This window comes from Pelodiscus sinensis, chromosome 6 (assembly GCF_052426305.1).
Source record: "Pelodiscus sinensis isolate ZL-2025 chromosome 6, ASM5242630v1, whole genome shotgun sequence".
In the NCBI taxonomy this organism is placed as follows: domain Eukaryota; kingdom Metazoa; phylum Chordata; order Testudines; family Trionychidae; genus Pelodiscus; species Pelodiscus sinensis.
The window spans coordinates 3611108-3627889 of NC_143057.1; the positions used below are offsets into that span (position 1 = coordinate 3611108).

At 51.2% G+C, this 16782-nt stretch overlaps 1 protein-coding gene across 2 annotated transcripts in view; it reads left to right on the plus strand.

The window, feature by feature from the left end:
- PDE6B (phosphodiesterase 6B) overlaps positions 1–16782 on the plus strand; it is a 36522-nt gene that overhangs the window by 8554 nt on the left and 11186 nt on the right. For both annotated transcript variants that reach the window (XM_089779151.1, XM_014579541.4), the window contains exons 7-15: positions 726–792; positions 976–1023; positions 1201–1350; positions 4062–4205; positions 9729–9794; positions 9985–10131; positions 13412–13519; positions 14819–14928; positions 16670–16757. In XM_089779151.1, coding sequence (XP_089635277.1) covers positions 726–792; positions 976–1023; positions 1201–1350; positions 4062–4205; positions 9729–9794; positions 9985–10131; positions 13412–13519; positions 14819–14928; positions 16670–16757 — 928 coding nt within the window. The remainder of the gene's footprint in view (positions 1–725; positions 793–975; positions 1024–1200; positions 1351–4061; positions 4206–9728; positions 9795–9984; positions 10132–13411; positions 13520–14818; positions 14929–16669; positions 16758–16782) is intronic.

Here is a 16782-nt window from a genome sequence, read left to right on the forward strand (position 1 = left end):
CACCAGCTGTCCCTCGACTGGCCTCTGGAGTTTGGACTTCGCACATTCACAGGGGTGATACTGTAAATAGCTCCTGGCCAATCCTCCTCTCTCCTGCCCTTCTCAGTCACTGACAAGTTCTCTGTCCTCCCTGTCGCATAGGTTCTGTCCCAAAGCCGACTCTATTCTTCCCATGAGATCTTCCGTGTTGGCCTTTGTCGTCTCTTGACAGCTCCTTCTTTAGCTTGCCCCCTTCAAACTTTCCTCAGCCTCCGAATTAACGCTGCTGAGAAGTGCATCTCCCAGTCGGACTATGTCAGCCCCTTCCCTGAGCCACAACTAGCATCCTCTCGCCAGCCACTTCCTTTAAACACAGTCCCAGTCCCGTTTCCTATCTAGTTACACTTTATTACGCTCTAGAGGAAAAACTGGGAACTGACTGGAATACGCCATACAATATTGAACTCTTTGAATCTTCTAAATCATCCATTGCCACGTGAGTTGATAGCGAGTCTGGTCCTATGAATTGTAAGTTATGTGAGCAATCCTTGCTCAAACTAATAAATCCTTTGAAATCAACAGGACTAGATGCTTGACTAAAGATTAGCCATGTGAGTAAGTAATTAACCAGCTATGTTCTGGCTCTATGAAAATATCTGTGTAAATTATCTATATCTATATCTATATCTATATCTATATTCTCCATCTTTATATTTTTATTACACGCACTCTCTTGTTTTATTCAGAAACCCCACAGCAGATCACTGGGCACTTGCTACTGGACTACCAACGTATGTAGCAGAAAGCGGCTTTGTAAGTATTTGATTAGAGCTTCATTGAGGGTTCCAGAAAGTCAAATTCATGTTTGATCGCTCTTCAGTAACTGAAAATAATTTAGCTGCTTTAGCGAGGTCTAAATATTGAGTATTTGCAAAGGAAGTTATTTAACTTTATGCAGGCTTCTTTGTAATGTGAACTATTTTGGTGATCTTCTAGATCTGCAACATTATGAATGCGGCTGCAGATGAGATGTTTAAATTTCAGGTACTGTGAAAGCTGCCATAGCTCTTAATAACCCTTTTTTTAAAATATATGTACCGTAGATTAAGTTTTAGAGGTATAAATTTCTGTAATTGTTGCATTCCTGAGTTCACTTAAGGAGATGCACTTAGAAAACACATTTTACATCTTCGACATCTTCCTGCTTGCTTTTGTTTCAAGGAAGGTCCTGTAGATGATTCGGGATGGACAATCAAAAATGTGTTATCTATGCCAATAGTAAACAAAAAAGAAGAAATTGTTGGGGTCGCCACATTTTATAACAGAAAAGATGGGAAGCCATTCGATGAACAGGATGAGACTCTCATGGAGGTACAAATACCTGCCAGCTCTGAAAGTAGCTTAGGGGTGAAATGGGAATACTGCATAATCCTCAGTGGTGTGTGCGGTCTCCAATGTTTGGCAGCCCCCAAATATTTTCTTTGATTGTACAGATGTAGCTCTGGGTTTAAGAAATCCTGTCCTTTGACTCTCTACACTGTGCAGCCTGGCCAGACATCTCAGCTAAGGGAAAAGCATATCCTGAGTGTAAACAGCTCTTGAAACAGCTGCACTGCCCATGTGCATCTGCCTCAGTTTGGGGGCAACACCGTTTCAAGGAATTTCAGTCCAAGAGAAATCCCTTTTATATTGATGCCTGTTGGTTTCTTTCCAGCCAACCAGAATAACAATAGTTCCTTAAAGGATGAGGCCTTTGAATGTTTAGACAATTGTAACAAAAGGGAATCGAGAGAGTTACAGGGTGTCCCTGCTATAAGTCGTCCCAGTATACATCCGTTCCTCACTAAAGTCGTTGACGCTTGTAGGAACTGATGCGTTATAAGTCCTCCCATTTCCTGCCCTTAAGCCGTTCAAAAAAACAAACAAACAAACCCCAATTTGTGCAAACAGAAGTCAGCCGCAGTAAAAAAAAAATCTCCACATTAAGCTGTTTTGCTAGAAGTCCACGTTTTTTGGAACGTATCTTGGACTTATAGCGAGGACAGCAGTTCGCAGTTCCAGGAAAGTCTAGACATAACTTTGTTAAACCACCTGTTAGGTCTGTAGCCTGTCCCTCAGCATCTCTGCTGAACGATGGGTCCTGCAGCACTAATGTCTTTAAGCTTGATCCTGCAGCCCTTACTCACAAATAATCATGACTCCCCTGATGAGTCGCAAAGGATACCAAGATATTACTCACTCCAGCAGGCAGTTCTCACTTAGGGTTTGTACAAGCCGGTCCTTCATTGGGTACGTCTAGACTACATGGCTCCATCAACGGAGCCATGTAGATTTGTTTGTTTGGCAAAGGGGAATTAAGCCGCGATTTAAATAATCGCGGCTTCATTTAAATTTAAATAGCTGCCCCACTCTGCCGATCAGCTGTTTGTCGGCAGATCGGGGCAGTCTGGACGCACCCCTGTTGACATGAAAGCCCTTTATCGACCTCCCCGGTAAACTTCATCCTACGAGGCATAACGGGGAGGTCAATAAAGGGCTTTCAGGTCGGCGCGGGAGCATCCAGACTAGCGTGCTGAGCCGACAAACAGCTGATTAGCTGTTTGTCAGCTCAGCGCGGCAGCCATTTAAATTTAAATGAAGCCACGATTATTTAAATCGTGGCTTCATTTCCCTCTGTCAATCAGCCTAATCTACATGGCTCAATCGACGGAGCCATGTAGTTTAGACACACCCAATATTATGACTTCATTCATCAGAGAGCAACTTGGAATAGCAATGCACCCAAACTGCACTGTTTCAACTACAGGTGGAACCTCCTTGGTCCTGCACCCTTGGGACCTGAGTGGTCCCGGTGAGGGTTTTCTGGACCAGGGAAGGTCCCCTGCCACCGGCCCCCTCAGCCTGCTGCGCCTCTCCACCACCGGCGCCTTCAGCCCCGCTGCTGGCCGGGCAACATGGCTACCCTGGCCCCGCTGCACAACTGCAGCCCCAGCCCTGCTGCTGGCTGAACACAGCCCCCGTTACGCTGCTGACCTGTCATGGCACCAGATGGGTTGTTGCGGCCCCAGCTCCACTGTCGCAGTCGGGCCTTACTGACAGCCAGGCTGCCGGGGCTCTGTCCACACCACCTGCTGGCACGCAGCCCCAATCGGGCTGCCACGGCACAAACCCACTGCCAGGGTGGCACACACAGGCTGCCCTTACCCTGCTACCGCCATCGGGCCACTGAGGCCCAGCTGTGCAACAACCAGCCTTGCCTTTCGCAGTGCTCTCAGTGGCTGGCCCTCCTGCCCACGGCTCTCTTGTTCAGCGATATCCGTGGTCCTGCCGGACGAGAAAGTCCTGGATTAGGGAGGTGCAACCTCTATCAGTTTCCAAGCACAGACTTAAACCCAGGGCCAGCCTTACCATGAGGCGAACTGAGGCGGTCGCCTCAGGTGCCAGACTGCGGGTGCCACTAGGACCCAGAGTGTAGAAAATTGTGTCTGTTGCTGGTATATATGTATTCTCTCTGCTCTAGATGCACAGAGATGGTGGAGTGCTGTTCTGGAGGAAGGAGGGCACAAAGAACAGGAAGGAGGCAGAATTGAGACCTTTTAAAGTTTTGGCCCAAGCAAGGGGGTATGGGGGCATCATTTGAGCTCCCTGCCTCAGATGCCAAAATGTTGTGGGCCGACTGCTTAAACCCCCTGACTGTAGCTTTTTATTTGGGACACACACACACACGGCGGGATCTGTGTTTTACACACACACACACACATGGAGGGATCTGTGTTTTACACACACACACACACACACACACACACACACACACACGGAGGGATCTGTGTTTTACACACACACACACACACACACACACACACACGGAGGGTTCTGTGTTTTACCACCTAACATAAAGCAGTAAGGGGGCTGGATGCTTTGTTCACACCCATCACACAGACGTGTCATAGACGGGTTTCGGGATGTGTGAGACAGGGAGTATGTTTCCCTTAGAAACAAGCCAATACTCATCAGTGCGATACTTTTACGTGCTGAAGCAGGGTTCAGCTCTTTCACTGTCTCTCTGCTTTTTCTTTTTCAAGTCTTTGACCCAATTCCTGGGCTGGTCTGTGCTCAACACGGACACTTACGACATGATAAACAAGCTGGAGAACCGCAAGGACATTGCCCAGGACATGGTGCTGTACCACGTGAAGTGCAACAAGGATGAAATCCAGGAAATCCTGGTACTGCTTGTGGTTGGTTGTCAGAGCCCAAAGGTTGCCTGCTTAAATGGGAAAGAACTCGCCGCGTGCATCCCTAAGGCCCGCTTCACTACTGTGCGAGCTTCCATTGCGTCATGGCCTGTCGGCCTGCTAGTGAAGGGCCCTAGTCTCTCCTGTCCCACCCTTGTCAGAGCTGTGATAGCTTCAGTAGGGACAGTTCCATGTAGCTTCTTCCCAGGAGCTTCCAGAGCGCCATTTAGCAACACCCTGCACAGCGAGGTAGCCCTTGCTATGTGCCTCGAAGGTGGTAAGGCTTGTGTTCCACCAAGGCTGAGCAGAAAGAATTGCATTGCTGAAGAACTTCTGCAATTAACTTTCGCTTCCTACGTACGCATGCATGATGTCGCCACCTCTCAGGTGGGAGGCAGCTGCCCGGTGGACAGTCAGGCTCAGCATGTTGCACAAAGTTTGGGCAGGGTGGCGAGACATTAGGCAAGGAAAAGCAACTGGTCTATGCTTTGTATTAACAGTGTTATCTCAGTGCTAGCTCTGCAAATTCACCCTAGGCCAGGGGTGGGCAATAATTTTTGACGGGCCACTCCCAGATTTTGGAAAGTGGTGGAGAGCTGCACTCTCCCATGATATTAATGGTGGAGATGTGGGGTCTGGGATGGAGGTTGGTGCAGAAGGGAGCTTGGGGTAAGGGATTGGGGCGCAGGAGGGAGACTAGAGTCTGGGAAGGAGTTTGGCTGAAGGAGGAGGTTGTGACCTAGGCCAGGGGACTGGAGTGCAGAGGTTTGGGATGTGACATAAGGTAGGAGGGGTGTGACGGTGCGTTGGGGTCCCCCGTCTCCTGCACCCCGAAATGGCGCAAACAGACTGCACCAGCCAGTGGAATTGAGGGTGGTTTACTGCTCCTCCAGCACAGCGCAGCACAGATGTAATCTGGTCACAGGAACTGGGCTAGGATGCCTCAGGCCCCCTTGAGATGGGGGAGACTGGGCCCCTAAACTCCAGCTCCTCTCCCTAGGCTGTCTCATCCATGCCCTCCGACAGCCAGCAACCAACTCCCTCACTTCCAGCCCTGCCCCCCAGCCAAGGCAGCATTCCACCTTCCTTTGTTCCTCTCCATGGGGGGTGTCTGGCCACTGGTTTGCATAGTGACTCATCCTGTTTTGCTGGGTCGTGGTACCCACAGCAGCCAGTAGCATAGAAACCAGCCAGGTACCCCCACTACGTCACAGTTCTCCCCCCTCCGAGAGCGAACTGAGCAGGGTCACTCCGCTCGTGACCTAGGGAAGTTCGGGTCCTCTGCGTGGGAACCCGCCCTGGGGCCATGGGTGCTCCCCTTGACTCGGGCCGGCCGTGGCGAGGCCCCACATGAATTGGCTTCCCTCTGTCCACTCGCCGCCCCGCTCCAGGGTGACTGGCCCAGGCCTGTCCTCGGGGGTCACACCCACCCTTCCGCTGGCCTTGATCTCTGGCCAGGGTCTCTCGGGCCAGGGCCATGAGCCCAGCGAGCCTTCTCTGGACAGCCAGGGCGGCTTCCACCCCCGATGCTCCATCCAGGGAGGACTTCCCCTCCCATAACTCTCTCAGCAAGCCCAGAGGGTCCTCTATCTGGGGTAGAGACCCCCAAGCCGCGTTCCTCCTGTCTTGGGCCTTCCCGCCCCTCTGGCAGGAGTCACAGGACCGGCAGTACCGCTGCACGGCTGTAAAGATTCCCGGCCAATAGAAGTGCTGGAGCAGCTTCAGCCGGGTGCTCCGGATCCCCCGGTGGCCCCCAACGGGGACATCGTGGGCCAAATACAGCAGCTTGAGGCGATACTTTCGGGGGACGACCAGCTGCCGCTCTACCCTCCATGCCCTCGCCTTCCTGGGGAGGAGCCACTCACGGAACAGGAGCCCACGCTCCCGCAGGAATCTCTCCTGGCCACCTCTCCCCCGGGGCTGAGCTGCACGGAGGCCAGCCTGGTCCCTCAGCCTCTGCAAGGAGGGGTCTGCCTGCACCTCAGCCTGGAATTCAGCTGCTGAGGCAGGGATCGGGACCTGTCCCCCACCTCTGCCTAGGTCCGGAGTCCCAGCCTGGCTGGACCCCGTGTCCACTGGGATGGGACCCTGAGGACGCTGCCAGGAGTCCTTCCCTGGACCCACGTTGTCAGCCCCCCGCTGGCTCTGGCTCCGGGTAGTGACTAGAGCCCGCTGGGATTCATGGGGCCACTCCTCTAGGTCGTTCCCCATCAGCACCTCGGTGGGCAAGTGCGGGTGCACCCCCACTTCCTTGAGGCCTTCCTTCGCCCCCCATTTCAGATGCACCCTGGCTACAGGCACCTTAAACGGGGACCCGTCTATGCCCTTCAGGGTCAGCTGCGCGTGGGGTAGTATCCGCTCCGGGGCCACTATGTCAGATCGGGCCAGAGTCACCTCCGCCCCCGTGTCCCAGAAGCCCGTCACCTTCCTACCATCCACCTCCAGGGGTATGAGGCACTCGCTCCGCAGGGGCCGTCCTGCCCCCACCCGGTACACGGAGGAATCCGCCTCCTGAGAATCAGACCTCCCAGGGGAGGTGCACTGAGCATCCTTCCCCTCTCTCTGAGCTGAGGTTTGCCTGCCAGCCCCTGCCTCTGGGGCAGCCTGCCCTTCCTCCCGCCCCAGCCAGTTAACCCTGGACAGTCCCCGGTCCTGGGACCTGGTGCACTGAGCCCTCTTGTGGCCTTTTTGCCCACAGCGATGGCAAGTTAGGCTTTGGGCTGTCTCTGTCCAGGCCCTGGCTGGTTCTCTGGGGCGCAGACGACCTGTTCCTTGGTCTCGCCCCGTAGTTGACTCCCTCCGTCGCTCAGCCGAGATCCGGTCTCTGCGCGGTTCCCTTTCTCTCCGGGACTCCCGTTCACACCCGGACCGGCTCTCCGTGAACTCATCCGCCAGTCTCCCGGCCTCCTGGGGGTTCTCTGGTCTCCGGTCCTTGAGCCACAGCCTCAGTTTGGGTGGGCACGCTTCATAGAACTGCTCCATCATGACCAGCTTGAGCAGCTCCTCTGCGGTCTGGGCTCCAACTCCAGACACCCACTTGCGGCAGTATTGCGCCAGGCGGGAGGCCAGGTCCACATAGGTCTCCCGTGGCCCTTTCTGTACCCCCCGGAACTTCTTCCTGTATATCTCGGGGGTCAGCCCGAACTTGTGCAGCAGGGCCTCCGTGACTCGGTTGTAATCCCCTGGCTGTAGGTCCTCCAGCTGACTGAGCACTCCGGCCGCCTCCTGGTTCAGTGCGGGGATGAGCTCCTGCAGCCAGTCAGCTGGGGGAACCCGTTGCAGTCCACAGGCCCTCTCAAAGGAGCTGAGGAACCCGTCTATGTCACCCATGTCCTTCAATTGGGCCACCACGAGCCTCTCCAAGTGGCTGGCAGCCCTGGGACCTTGGGGCCCATCCGCACTTGGCGCAGCCGGTGCCCCGCCGGTTCTCCGCTCTGCCATGGCCAGCTCATGCTGTCGCTGCCTCTCTCGATCTTGGCGCTCCTTCTCTCGGTCTTGGCGCTCCCTCTCTCGGTCCTCTACTTCCAATTCCCTGATCCGCAGCTGGATCTCCAGCCGCCGCAGCTCCGCTGGGCTGGCCCCTGCCCTAGATGGGCTACGGCTTGCAGGCCTCCCGGGAGACGCTGTCTCATCTCTCCGTTGGGTTCCAGCGCTCCTCCCCCTCTCTGAGCCTGACACACTCTCAGGGGGGGTCTGGCTGCTTCCCCTGGGGACAAGATCCTGGCCCTGTGGCTGGTCATTCTCTTCCAGCTGGGTAATCAGCTGGGCCTTGGCTGCTTTCCGCACAGGCAAGCCCCTCTCTCTGCACAGCCCCACCAGCTCTGCCTTCAAGAGTCGGGCGTAGGCCATCTGCCCGCTGGGCCCCTCGGTGCAGACTCACCAGTCTAGTGCTGCAGCGCCCCACGATTCCCAGGAACCGCTTCGCTCTGTCTCCAGCATGCCTGGCTCCAGGGCTCTTGCTTCTACTGCGCCTTGTCGCTTGCCGCTGGAAGCTCCATCCACGGGGTGCAGTGCATCCCACTTCTGACACCAGTGTGACGGCGCGTTGGGGTCCCCCGTCTCCTGCACCCCGAAATGGCGCAAACAGACTGCACCAGCCAGTGGAATTGAGGGTGGTTTACTGCTCCTCCAGCACAGCGCAGCACAGATGTAATCTGGTCACAGGAACTGGGCTAGGATGCCTCAGGCCCCCTTGAGATGGGGGAGACTGGGCCCCTAAACTCCAGCTCCTCTCCCTAGGCTGTCTCATCCATGCCCTCCGACAGCCAGCAACCAACTCCCTCACTTCCAGCCCTGCCCCCCAGCCAAGGCAGCATTCCACCTTCCTTTGTTCCTCTCCATGGGGGGTGTCTGGCCACTGGTTTGCATAGTGACTCATCCTGTTTTGCTGGGTCGTGGTACCCACAGCAGCCAGTAGCATAGAAACCAGCCAGGTACCCCCACTACGTCACAAGGGGATTGTGATCTGGGGCAGGAGATTGGGGTGCCAGATCAGGGAGGAGGTGTGGGTGTAAGAGGGGGACAGAGGGTTTGGGTTATGTTGAGTGTGGGGAGGGGCAGAGATTTGGGGCAGGAAAGGGCTGGGGTGACAGAAGCAGGCTGTGGCCAAGAGACTTACTTGTCAGCTGCCAAACCAACCAGCCTGCAGAGGTTAAAATGTTCCCCAGCCAGCCTGCCTGCCTGGCCATGTGCTTCATGGGAAACTGAGCCCAGGAGAGGGGGCGTGGTTCTTCTTACCTGACAGTTACTCTAACAAACAGCTCCCATTGGCCGGTTTCTGCCAGAAACTGGCCAATGGGAATGTGCTGGGGGCAGGGATGCTCCTAAAACTTCCCGTCCCCTCCAGTTTCAAAACAGAAAGGGAGCCCTGCAGCCGCATTTCTCCCCGGCGCACGGGACTGTCTGCCTGAGGCTCCCTGCTGCCTCCGTGGGCTGGATCCAGTGGCTTGGCGGGCCGCATCCGGCCTGCGGGCCGTATTTTGCCCAGGCCTGCCCTATGCTCTGAGAGCAAAGATGAATTCTTTCCTTACCGGGTGTAAGCAGCTTTGTAGGACCAATCAAGTTCTCGCTACATCTGTGCAACTCCGTTAGCTGTTGCTCTGTTCCCTGAGATTTCAGTAAGAGCCACTCGGATGAATGGCCCTGAACAGGCAGAGGTGAGAGCGTAGTTGAACCGACAGGATCTTTGCTCTTTGTGACGATGCTGGAGACAGAGAACCCAGCTTGAGCGTCGGTCTCCGGAATGAGTTTGGAGGACCAACAGTTTTTCCACTTGAGAACAGAGCAAGTTCTACACTGGTGTCAGAGAGAGAGCTGGTCTGTGTATGGGAGCCCCACCACCATCACTGCTAGGGTCTCTTGGAGTCAGAACTGCCCCCTAAGATTAGAAATGTGAGTACGGTTCAGGGGAGAACATGCCTTTGGAAGTCAGACTAGATACCACCCCAAACAGGTGCTGCTTTAGTGCTGATTGTGGAGTTGCTGGTGAAAGTAACGTGCTCTTGATCTCTGTAGCCAACGCGAGAGAGGCTGGGGAAAGAGCCGGCGCAATGCGAAGAGGAGGAATTGACGCAATTGCTGGTGAGTGCCCATGCGCTGTTGACTTGACAGTAAAGGCAAGTCAGAATGCACGTGGCAGAAGGAGGAGAATGCTATGTTTGAGTCAGCGGAGAGAATGCAGCAGCAGAAACTTGGCTTACCTTTTGGAGAAGACCCACTTGAGGCTTTTTGTGGCCTGGCAAAACCACCAACCCCCTTCTTTCTTTTTCAGAAAAAGGAGCTCCCGGACCCCGTTCAGTTTGAGATCTATGAGTTCCACTTCTCCGATTTCAAGTGCACCGAACTTGAGCTTGTGAAGTGCGGAATTCAGATGTACTACGAGCTCGGAGTGGTGAAAAAGTTCCAGATTCCACAAGAGGTAGGTGTTGGTTTCCGGGTGACGTTACCAAGACATGCCTGGGGACTCCCAGCCTACTTCAGTCCCCCAGGGAGGGACCAGGAGCTATTGATTTACAATGAGTGATCTGCTACATCCCTACCAGAGCAGGGGTCCTGAAGATGGAGTTACAAACCCTCAGCCTTTCCCCCACAGTGCTAAGTGGAAGGGAGCCCCGTAAGGAAGAGGCTGAAGCCACTGCCTCACAAGAACAGTACATTTGCAGGGACTATAAAGTCCCTCTTCAGAACGACCTTGCTTTGCAAAGGGCAGCGCAATCTTAGAAGCAGTCGTGCTAACAAAAGGCTGTTGCAGCGGGACAAGTGGAGATTATTGCTACTAGTGGACACTGGCTGTAAAAGTTCTGCAAATTCAAGCAAACTCCCACAGAGCCTGGAGATTCCCCGCTGACCCATGCCTTGGATAGTCATGTACAAACAGCAACCACCATTTGAAAAGAACGGTAGATTGCAATTTGGCACAGTGTTACCCAGAATAAGTGACTATAAGAACGGCCAGACTGGGTCAGACCAGCATCTAGTCCAGTATCCTGTCCTCTTGCCAATGGCCAATGCCAGGTATTTCAGAGGGAAGGGACCACAGAATGTACCAGGTAAGGTAGGAACGAGGAAGTGGATGCAGGCCCTGTCTTGCCTGGATCCGGCCCTCGAAGCTCAGGGCCCCCCCCCCCAGCATTGGAAAGCCCGGGCTGGCACTCTAGACCCCCCCGTCCGGCTTCCTGTGGGGCTGGAGCACACAAAATCTACTAGCCTGGGCCACCGTAGGCTCTGGTGTATGTTGGGAATGTGAGAAGTGTCTTTCTCCTTCTCAGCCAGGGGCCACGTCTGTGAAAGTTTGATCTGTTTTTTATTTTATTTTCTTTCTGGGCAGCCCCTGACTGATTTTTCTATGGGTCAGTGGCCTCCGACCCAAAAAAAGGTGCCCCACCCCTGAGGTAAAGGACCGCCGGGCCCTTAGCCCAGCTTAACGCTGAGATAATGAGTGTGGTCATCTCAAATATTTTGGCTTCCAAACTAAACGGCCCGAGATTTTAGACTCCACGGTTCTCTAACACTCAAATAGGGCAGTGACCGTCTGGTATGCACCGGAGTTTACAAAGTCTCTGAACTCAAGTCTGAGAACGCTTCTCTCCCCCTACCCCCCACCCACTGACTTCAGTGAGCGCGGAGGACACTTGATATCCTGGAGGTCGGGCTCAGAGAGATCAGTGCGTAACGAGGCACAGACAAACATGTGAGGCTGCTTTGCTAACAGGAGCACCCAGTTCCACAGAATTGCTTTAAACAAAATAGCATCCCTGGAGTTCAGAAGAGATATCCGTCTTTATTCTGGGTATTCGCTAACCTCTAACCAAGGGGGGTGGGAAGAAACTCTGCTAGGGACACTTAGGCCTTGGAATTCCCACGTCAGGGCTTCTTGGTCCTTCAGAAATAGGATATCAGACGAGAAGGGACTGTTCACCAGATCTTTTGTTATTAAAATTACAGCTTGATACTAAAAAGCAGGCTCCCTTCATGGGCAGAGAACTGTACTGGCTATGATCTCAGAACTACCTCGCTCTGTGCTATCACAAGAATCACTGCCTTTTTATTACGCCCATGCACAATGCTCCTCCCATGCCTTTGGGACAGAGTCCGGGAAAGAGAGAAGGAGAAAAAGGCTGGCACTGAACAGGGGTTATGCCTGCACTTAGAGTATCACTTTGCTACTCTACTGCCGGACACAGAACACAATGCTGAATCACCACTGAAATGGTAGGAAAAAAGAGAACAGAAAAATGGTGCTCAGGGAGGGATTATGAAACAATATTTATCCAAGAGCAGCCCGAGGCCGGCTGCAGCAGCTGGTGCCCTAGGCGGGGAGCCCCTGCCTGCACGACCGTCAATGGCCATGACGTCATCATCAGGTGCCCGGGCCAGCAGTGCCCTAGGCAGCTGCCTAGCTTGCCTAGGCTCACGGGCCGCCCCTGTATTTATCACCATTAGACACTAGACTACAGGCAGAAACCAATGCCACCCACGGGTGTGTCTACACTCAGGGCTTAACTCCAAATAAGCAACCCAAATTGAGCTACGTCAATTGCGTATCTCATTTTAAAATACAAATAGCTTATTTGCAAATAGCGAGCATCTACGCTGCACCTATTTCGAAATAGAGCACTCGTCCTCCGACTGCCCTTACTCCTCGTACAATGAGGGTTACAGGAGTTGGAGAAAGAAGTCCTCCAGCTTGGCAATATTTTGACACTATTTCAAAGTAACTGCCTGCTGTTTCGATGCAGACCACGTTATTTCGGAATAGTGCGAATTATTTCAAAATAGTGTTGTGATGTAGATGTACCCCAAGTAGCCAACCCTTTTCTATTATACAATTAGGCTACATCTACACTACGAGTTTTCTCAGCAAAAAGTATGCAAATGAGGGGCTAATTTGCGTGAGTTGCAATCTCATTTGCATATTTCCTGCCAATCTGTTTTGGCAGTGGGGTTTTTGCGCAAAAACAAGCAGTGTGGACATTTTCTTTTTGCGCAAAAAACCCTTTTTCTGCAAGATCCTTATGCCCCAAAAAAGGAGGTAGACATAGCCTTAGAGTCACTCAAACACCAGAGCATCAAAATCTTATATCTGATGTTTTCCTCACCAAGTTATTTCCCCTCATTCTTTCCATAGCTCTGTGAAACGGCTTTCTCCCTAATACTAACTAATCAAACAGAGCACATGCATTTTAAAGAGCCCCAGCCTCCTCCCCTTCCCAACCTGCTTTGCTAGAAGTCTGACGGGGGACATACCCCATACTTAACTTTGCATAAGAACTGCCAGTACTTTTAAAAAAATCTTTGACCTGATAAGTTTTCCCACCACCTTCTTCTGAAACGCTTATTCGAAGTGATATAATCGACCTTTGTCCTACTAAGGAAAAACTTTGATTCCTCTTCCCCTCCCCAATCGAGGGATCAAGTTAAATAAGCACAGTTGGTTGAAGAGTGTCTCTTTAAAAAAAAAAAAAAAAAAAAACGCCTTGAGGGTCTTTCCTAATTCTTAGTGACAACTTGTTCTGGTACTGGCTACAAGAGAACAGCAACTCAGTACTATGTGTGGCAGATTGCTTTGCTTTCACTTCAAGAACTAAATCTCCTATCCCCTAGATTTGTGCTTCCTTCACTCCCAACAGGCTCTATACTCTAGTTTGCTTCTGATGCCAATGTATTAACTGTCTCCCCCTTCTCTCCAATTCATACAGGTGCTGGTAAGATTCATGTACTCGGTCAGCAAGGGATACAGGAAGATTACTTACCACAACTGGCGGCATGGCTTTAACGTGGCACAGACCATGTTCACACTTTTAACGGTATAGCTTATGTGCAACTACTCTGTGTGCCCTCTTCACTCCAAAGCACAGCTTTATTTACAGGGACTCATATGCAGTGAGCAGAAATCGTGTGTGTTTCCTTACAAGTATCTGCCAAAGTCCTTTTCTGAAAAAGTCCTGTTAGTCAAATACAAAAAGTAATGTAGCTCCTCATTCACACCACACACGTGGGTCTTGGTGTCCCTCTAGTGGCTGTTGCACATAAATGTAGGACTTGGTTATCACTTCTAACTGATGAACATAGTCCTTTAGTAAATTACAGAAGGGTCGCCGTGTTAGTCTGTAACTTTAAAAAAAAAGAATGGTTTTGTGGCACCTTAGAAACTAACCAAACTATATAGAAACATGAGCTTTTGTGGGCAAAACCCACTTCATCAGATGAATTGGAGTGTAAATAACAGAAACCAAGGCCTGGTTTACACTACAGCAGAAGGTCAAATTGAAATACGCAACTCCAGCTATGTTAGTTACATAGCTGGAGTCAATGTCTCTTAAATCAAGTTTCCCCACTGTCTTCACAGCAGGAGGTTGATGGAAGCAACCGGTCCCATCAGCTTCCCTTACTCCTCATGAGGTGCGGGAGTACCGGTGCTGGTGGGGGCACCCTCTGAGTTCAATTTAGCGGGTCTTCCCTAGACCTGCTAAATCAAACCCTGGAAGCTTGACCGTGGCAGTGTCAATCTTCCACGTAGGGAAATCGTGGCCTAAGAGATTTAACAACAGCCCCAGGAACAGCTGTTTAGAGCAGAACCTTTCCCTTCACAGAGTTAACATTTTATGAACAACTGCCCAATGAGAGCTGTCTGAAATGGAGCAGAAAACACCAGCCACTGTCCTATGATGAAGCAGAGCCACCTCACTTTTCAGAAGTGCCTGGAAGCTGCAAGAGGAATTAGACATAATGCTTCCCTGAATTCCCCCGGGGCAATTAGGTTCCATGCCAGATTCAACATAGATCTGTGCTTAGCCAGTTTCAGACCACCTTTGGAAGGAGCTTGTACTCTGACTCCAGCACTCGAATGCTATGGTGATAAGTAACGTTAGCAAGTTGAAACATACTAACATATACCCATGCTCTGATCTTGAAATGTTTCCCCCCTTTACTTCCTGCAATTCTTGTGCTCATTCTAGCAAGTGTTTGGTATGCAGCTTCACAAATTCCACACTTAGTTCTTTAACTGTGCTTAGTGCAATATATGCCTATTCCCCTAGAAGACTCACTTGGAATTATTTTCTATCAGAAATATGAATGGAAGGATATGATTTCTCTTCCCCTAGACTGGCAACCTAAAGCGTTACTACACAGACCTGGAAGCCCTTGCTATGGTCACGGCAGCTTTGTGTCATGATATTGATCACAGAGGAACCAACAATCTGTATCAGATGAAGTAGGTACTTTGCTGTTGCTTTAAATGATTCAATTCATTGGGTGCATATAGGCCTTGTCTACGCTCCATCAACCTAAGATAAACAACTTCAGGTATGTGTCTAATGTAGCTGAAGTCGACATACTTAGGCCTGCTTACTATGATATCTTTACCGTGGTTGACAGCTGACGTTCTCCTGTCGACTCTCTTTACTCTTCTCATTTTGGTGGAGTACTGATAGAAGAATGCTTGGTGGTCGATTTATCATGTCTGTACTAGACGTGATAAATCGACTACCACTGGATAGATCACTGCCCGTCAACCCAGCCTGTAGTGAAGAAATGCCCATAGTGGTAGAGTGAGATCAGACTAGGTTCACACCCTGTTCTCATTGTCTAAAGCCTGAAACACCTCTCAGCGCCTCAGCCTTCTGCAAGCTTCTCCTACCACTAGTTTTGCTGGAGGTCTCTATAGAGACAGATACAGGTTGAACCTCTCTAGTCTGGAACTCTCTGGTCCAGCAACATCCGTTGTCTGGCATGATTTTAGTTAGCCAGATGTCCACTTATTGTGGGTGTGGCCAAGTTTCCCACAGTCCCATAAAATTTGTTTACAGCCACCAGTCCTGGCTCTCAACGGTCTGTGCTGTTAATTAGCTCTAATTTACCCCTAAATGTCTTCTAAGGGTCCTGCAGGCAGTGGCAGTGTTGGTAACGATGCTAGACAATATTAACCTCCCGTGGTTCGGCAAATTCTTTGGTTCAGCAACCGACCAAGAGCGCCAGACTAGAGAGGTTCTAACTATACTCTGGGAATACAGAGGAAGCTGTAGTTCTATCGTGCAGGCTCAGTTGTTTGGCCAAAGGCAAGGTTCATTTTTTTAAAGGTGGGAGATTAAGCTAGTGAGACACAGGGGAGGGGCAGAGGCACACACATTGTGCATGGCTCACAAAGCTTAAGCTTCAAAGAGGGAGTAAGGAGTGACCTGGTCCTAGGGACCCCGCTGGCACACAGCGGGTTTGTGAGCAGCAGGCTGGGCAGCTACCCCTTGCAATTACATCCCACGATGCACTCTGCTCACGGCTAGGGTCTAAGGCAGAACAGACAGCTGGCAGCAGTATACAACCTCCCTGCATCAAGGGCTAGTCACGCCTCTGCAGCACAAGCAATGCACCCTCCGGCTTGCTGGCTTTAGTACCCTAACGCCCTGAAGATACCCTCCCAGGCTGCTGATGCACATGGACGCTTGCGCATGAATTGGTGGCACCTCTCACACACATTCCCTGTACAGGATTTAGTGGTGTGCAAGGGTTTTACTGTCAGGGCTTTGCACAAAGTTTTAGGGAACAGTGGTGGAATCCCCGTGCAAAGGCTGCTGCTTTTCCTGGGTTTTTTTTAAATCATCTATGTTAAGTCCCTAGTGTAGAATAAACCTAGTCACACATTACAGTGAAGGGCATTTATTAAGGGTTAATCGATTATTGAAAGATATAAGCATGCTTGACATGAGTAAGTGTTTTGATGGTTACAAATCCTGCAGTGAAAAGCATTACAGCTGGTTAAAAGCCCTACAAAGTTTTTGATCTGTTGGACTCAGTGGAGAAGCCATTTATTTAAAATGTTACCTGTTAACCCTTTATCCACTAGTTAAACCTAGATCTAAAGTGTGTGAAAAACTGAAATATTAAATAGGACCTTTTGTGAAACTCCCTTGTTCATTAGCGTTGCACTAACATTTTGACTATTTAATTTGCACAATTAGGTCGCAACATCCTTTAGCAAAACTTCACGGTTCATCAATTTTAGAGAGACACCACTTGGAATTTGGAAACTTCTTGCTGTCAGAAGAGGTTGGTAATGCACATTATTAATGGA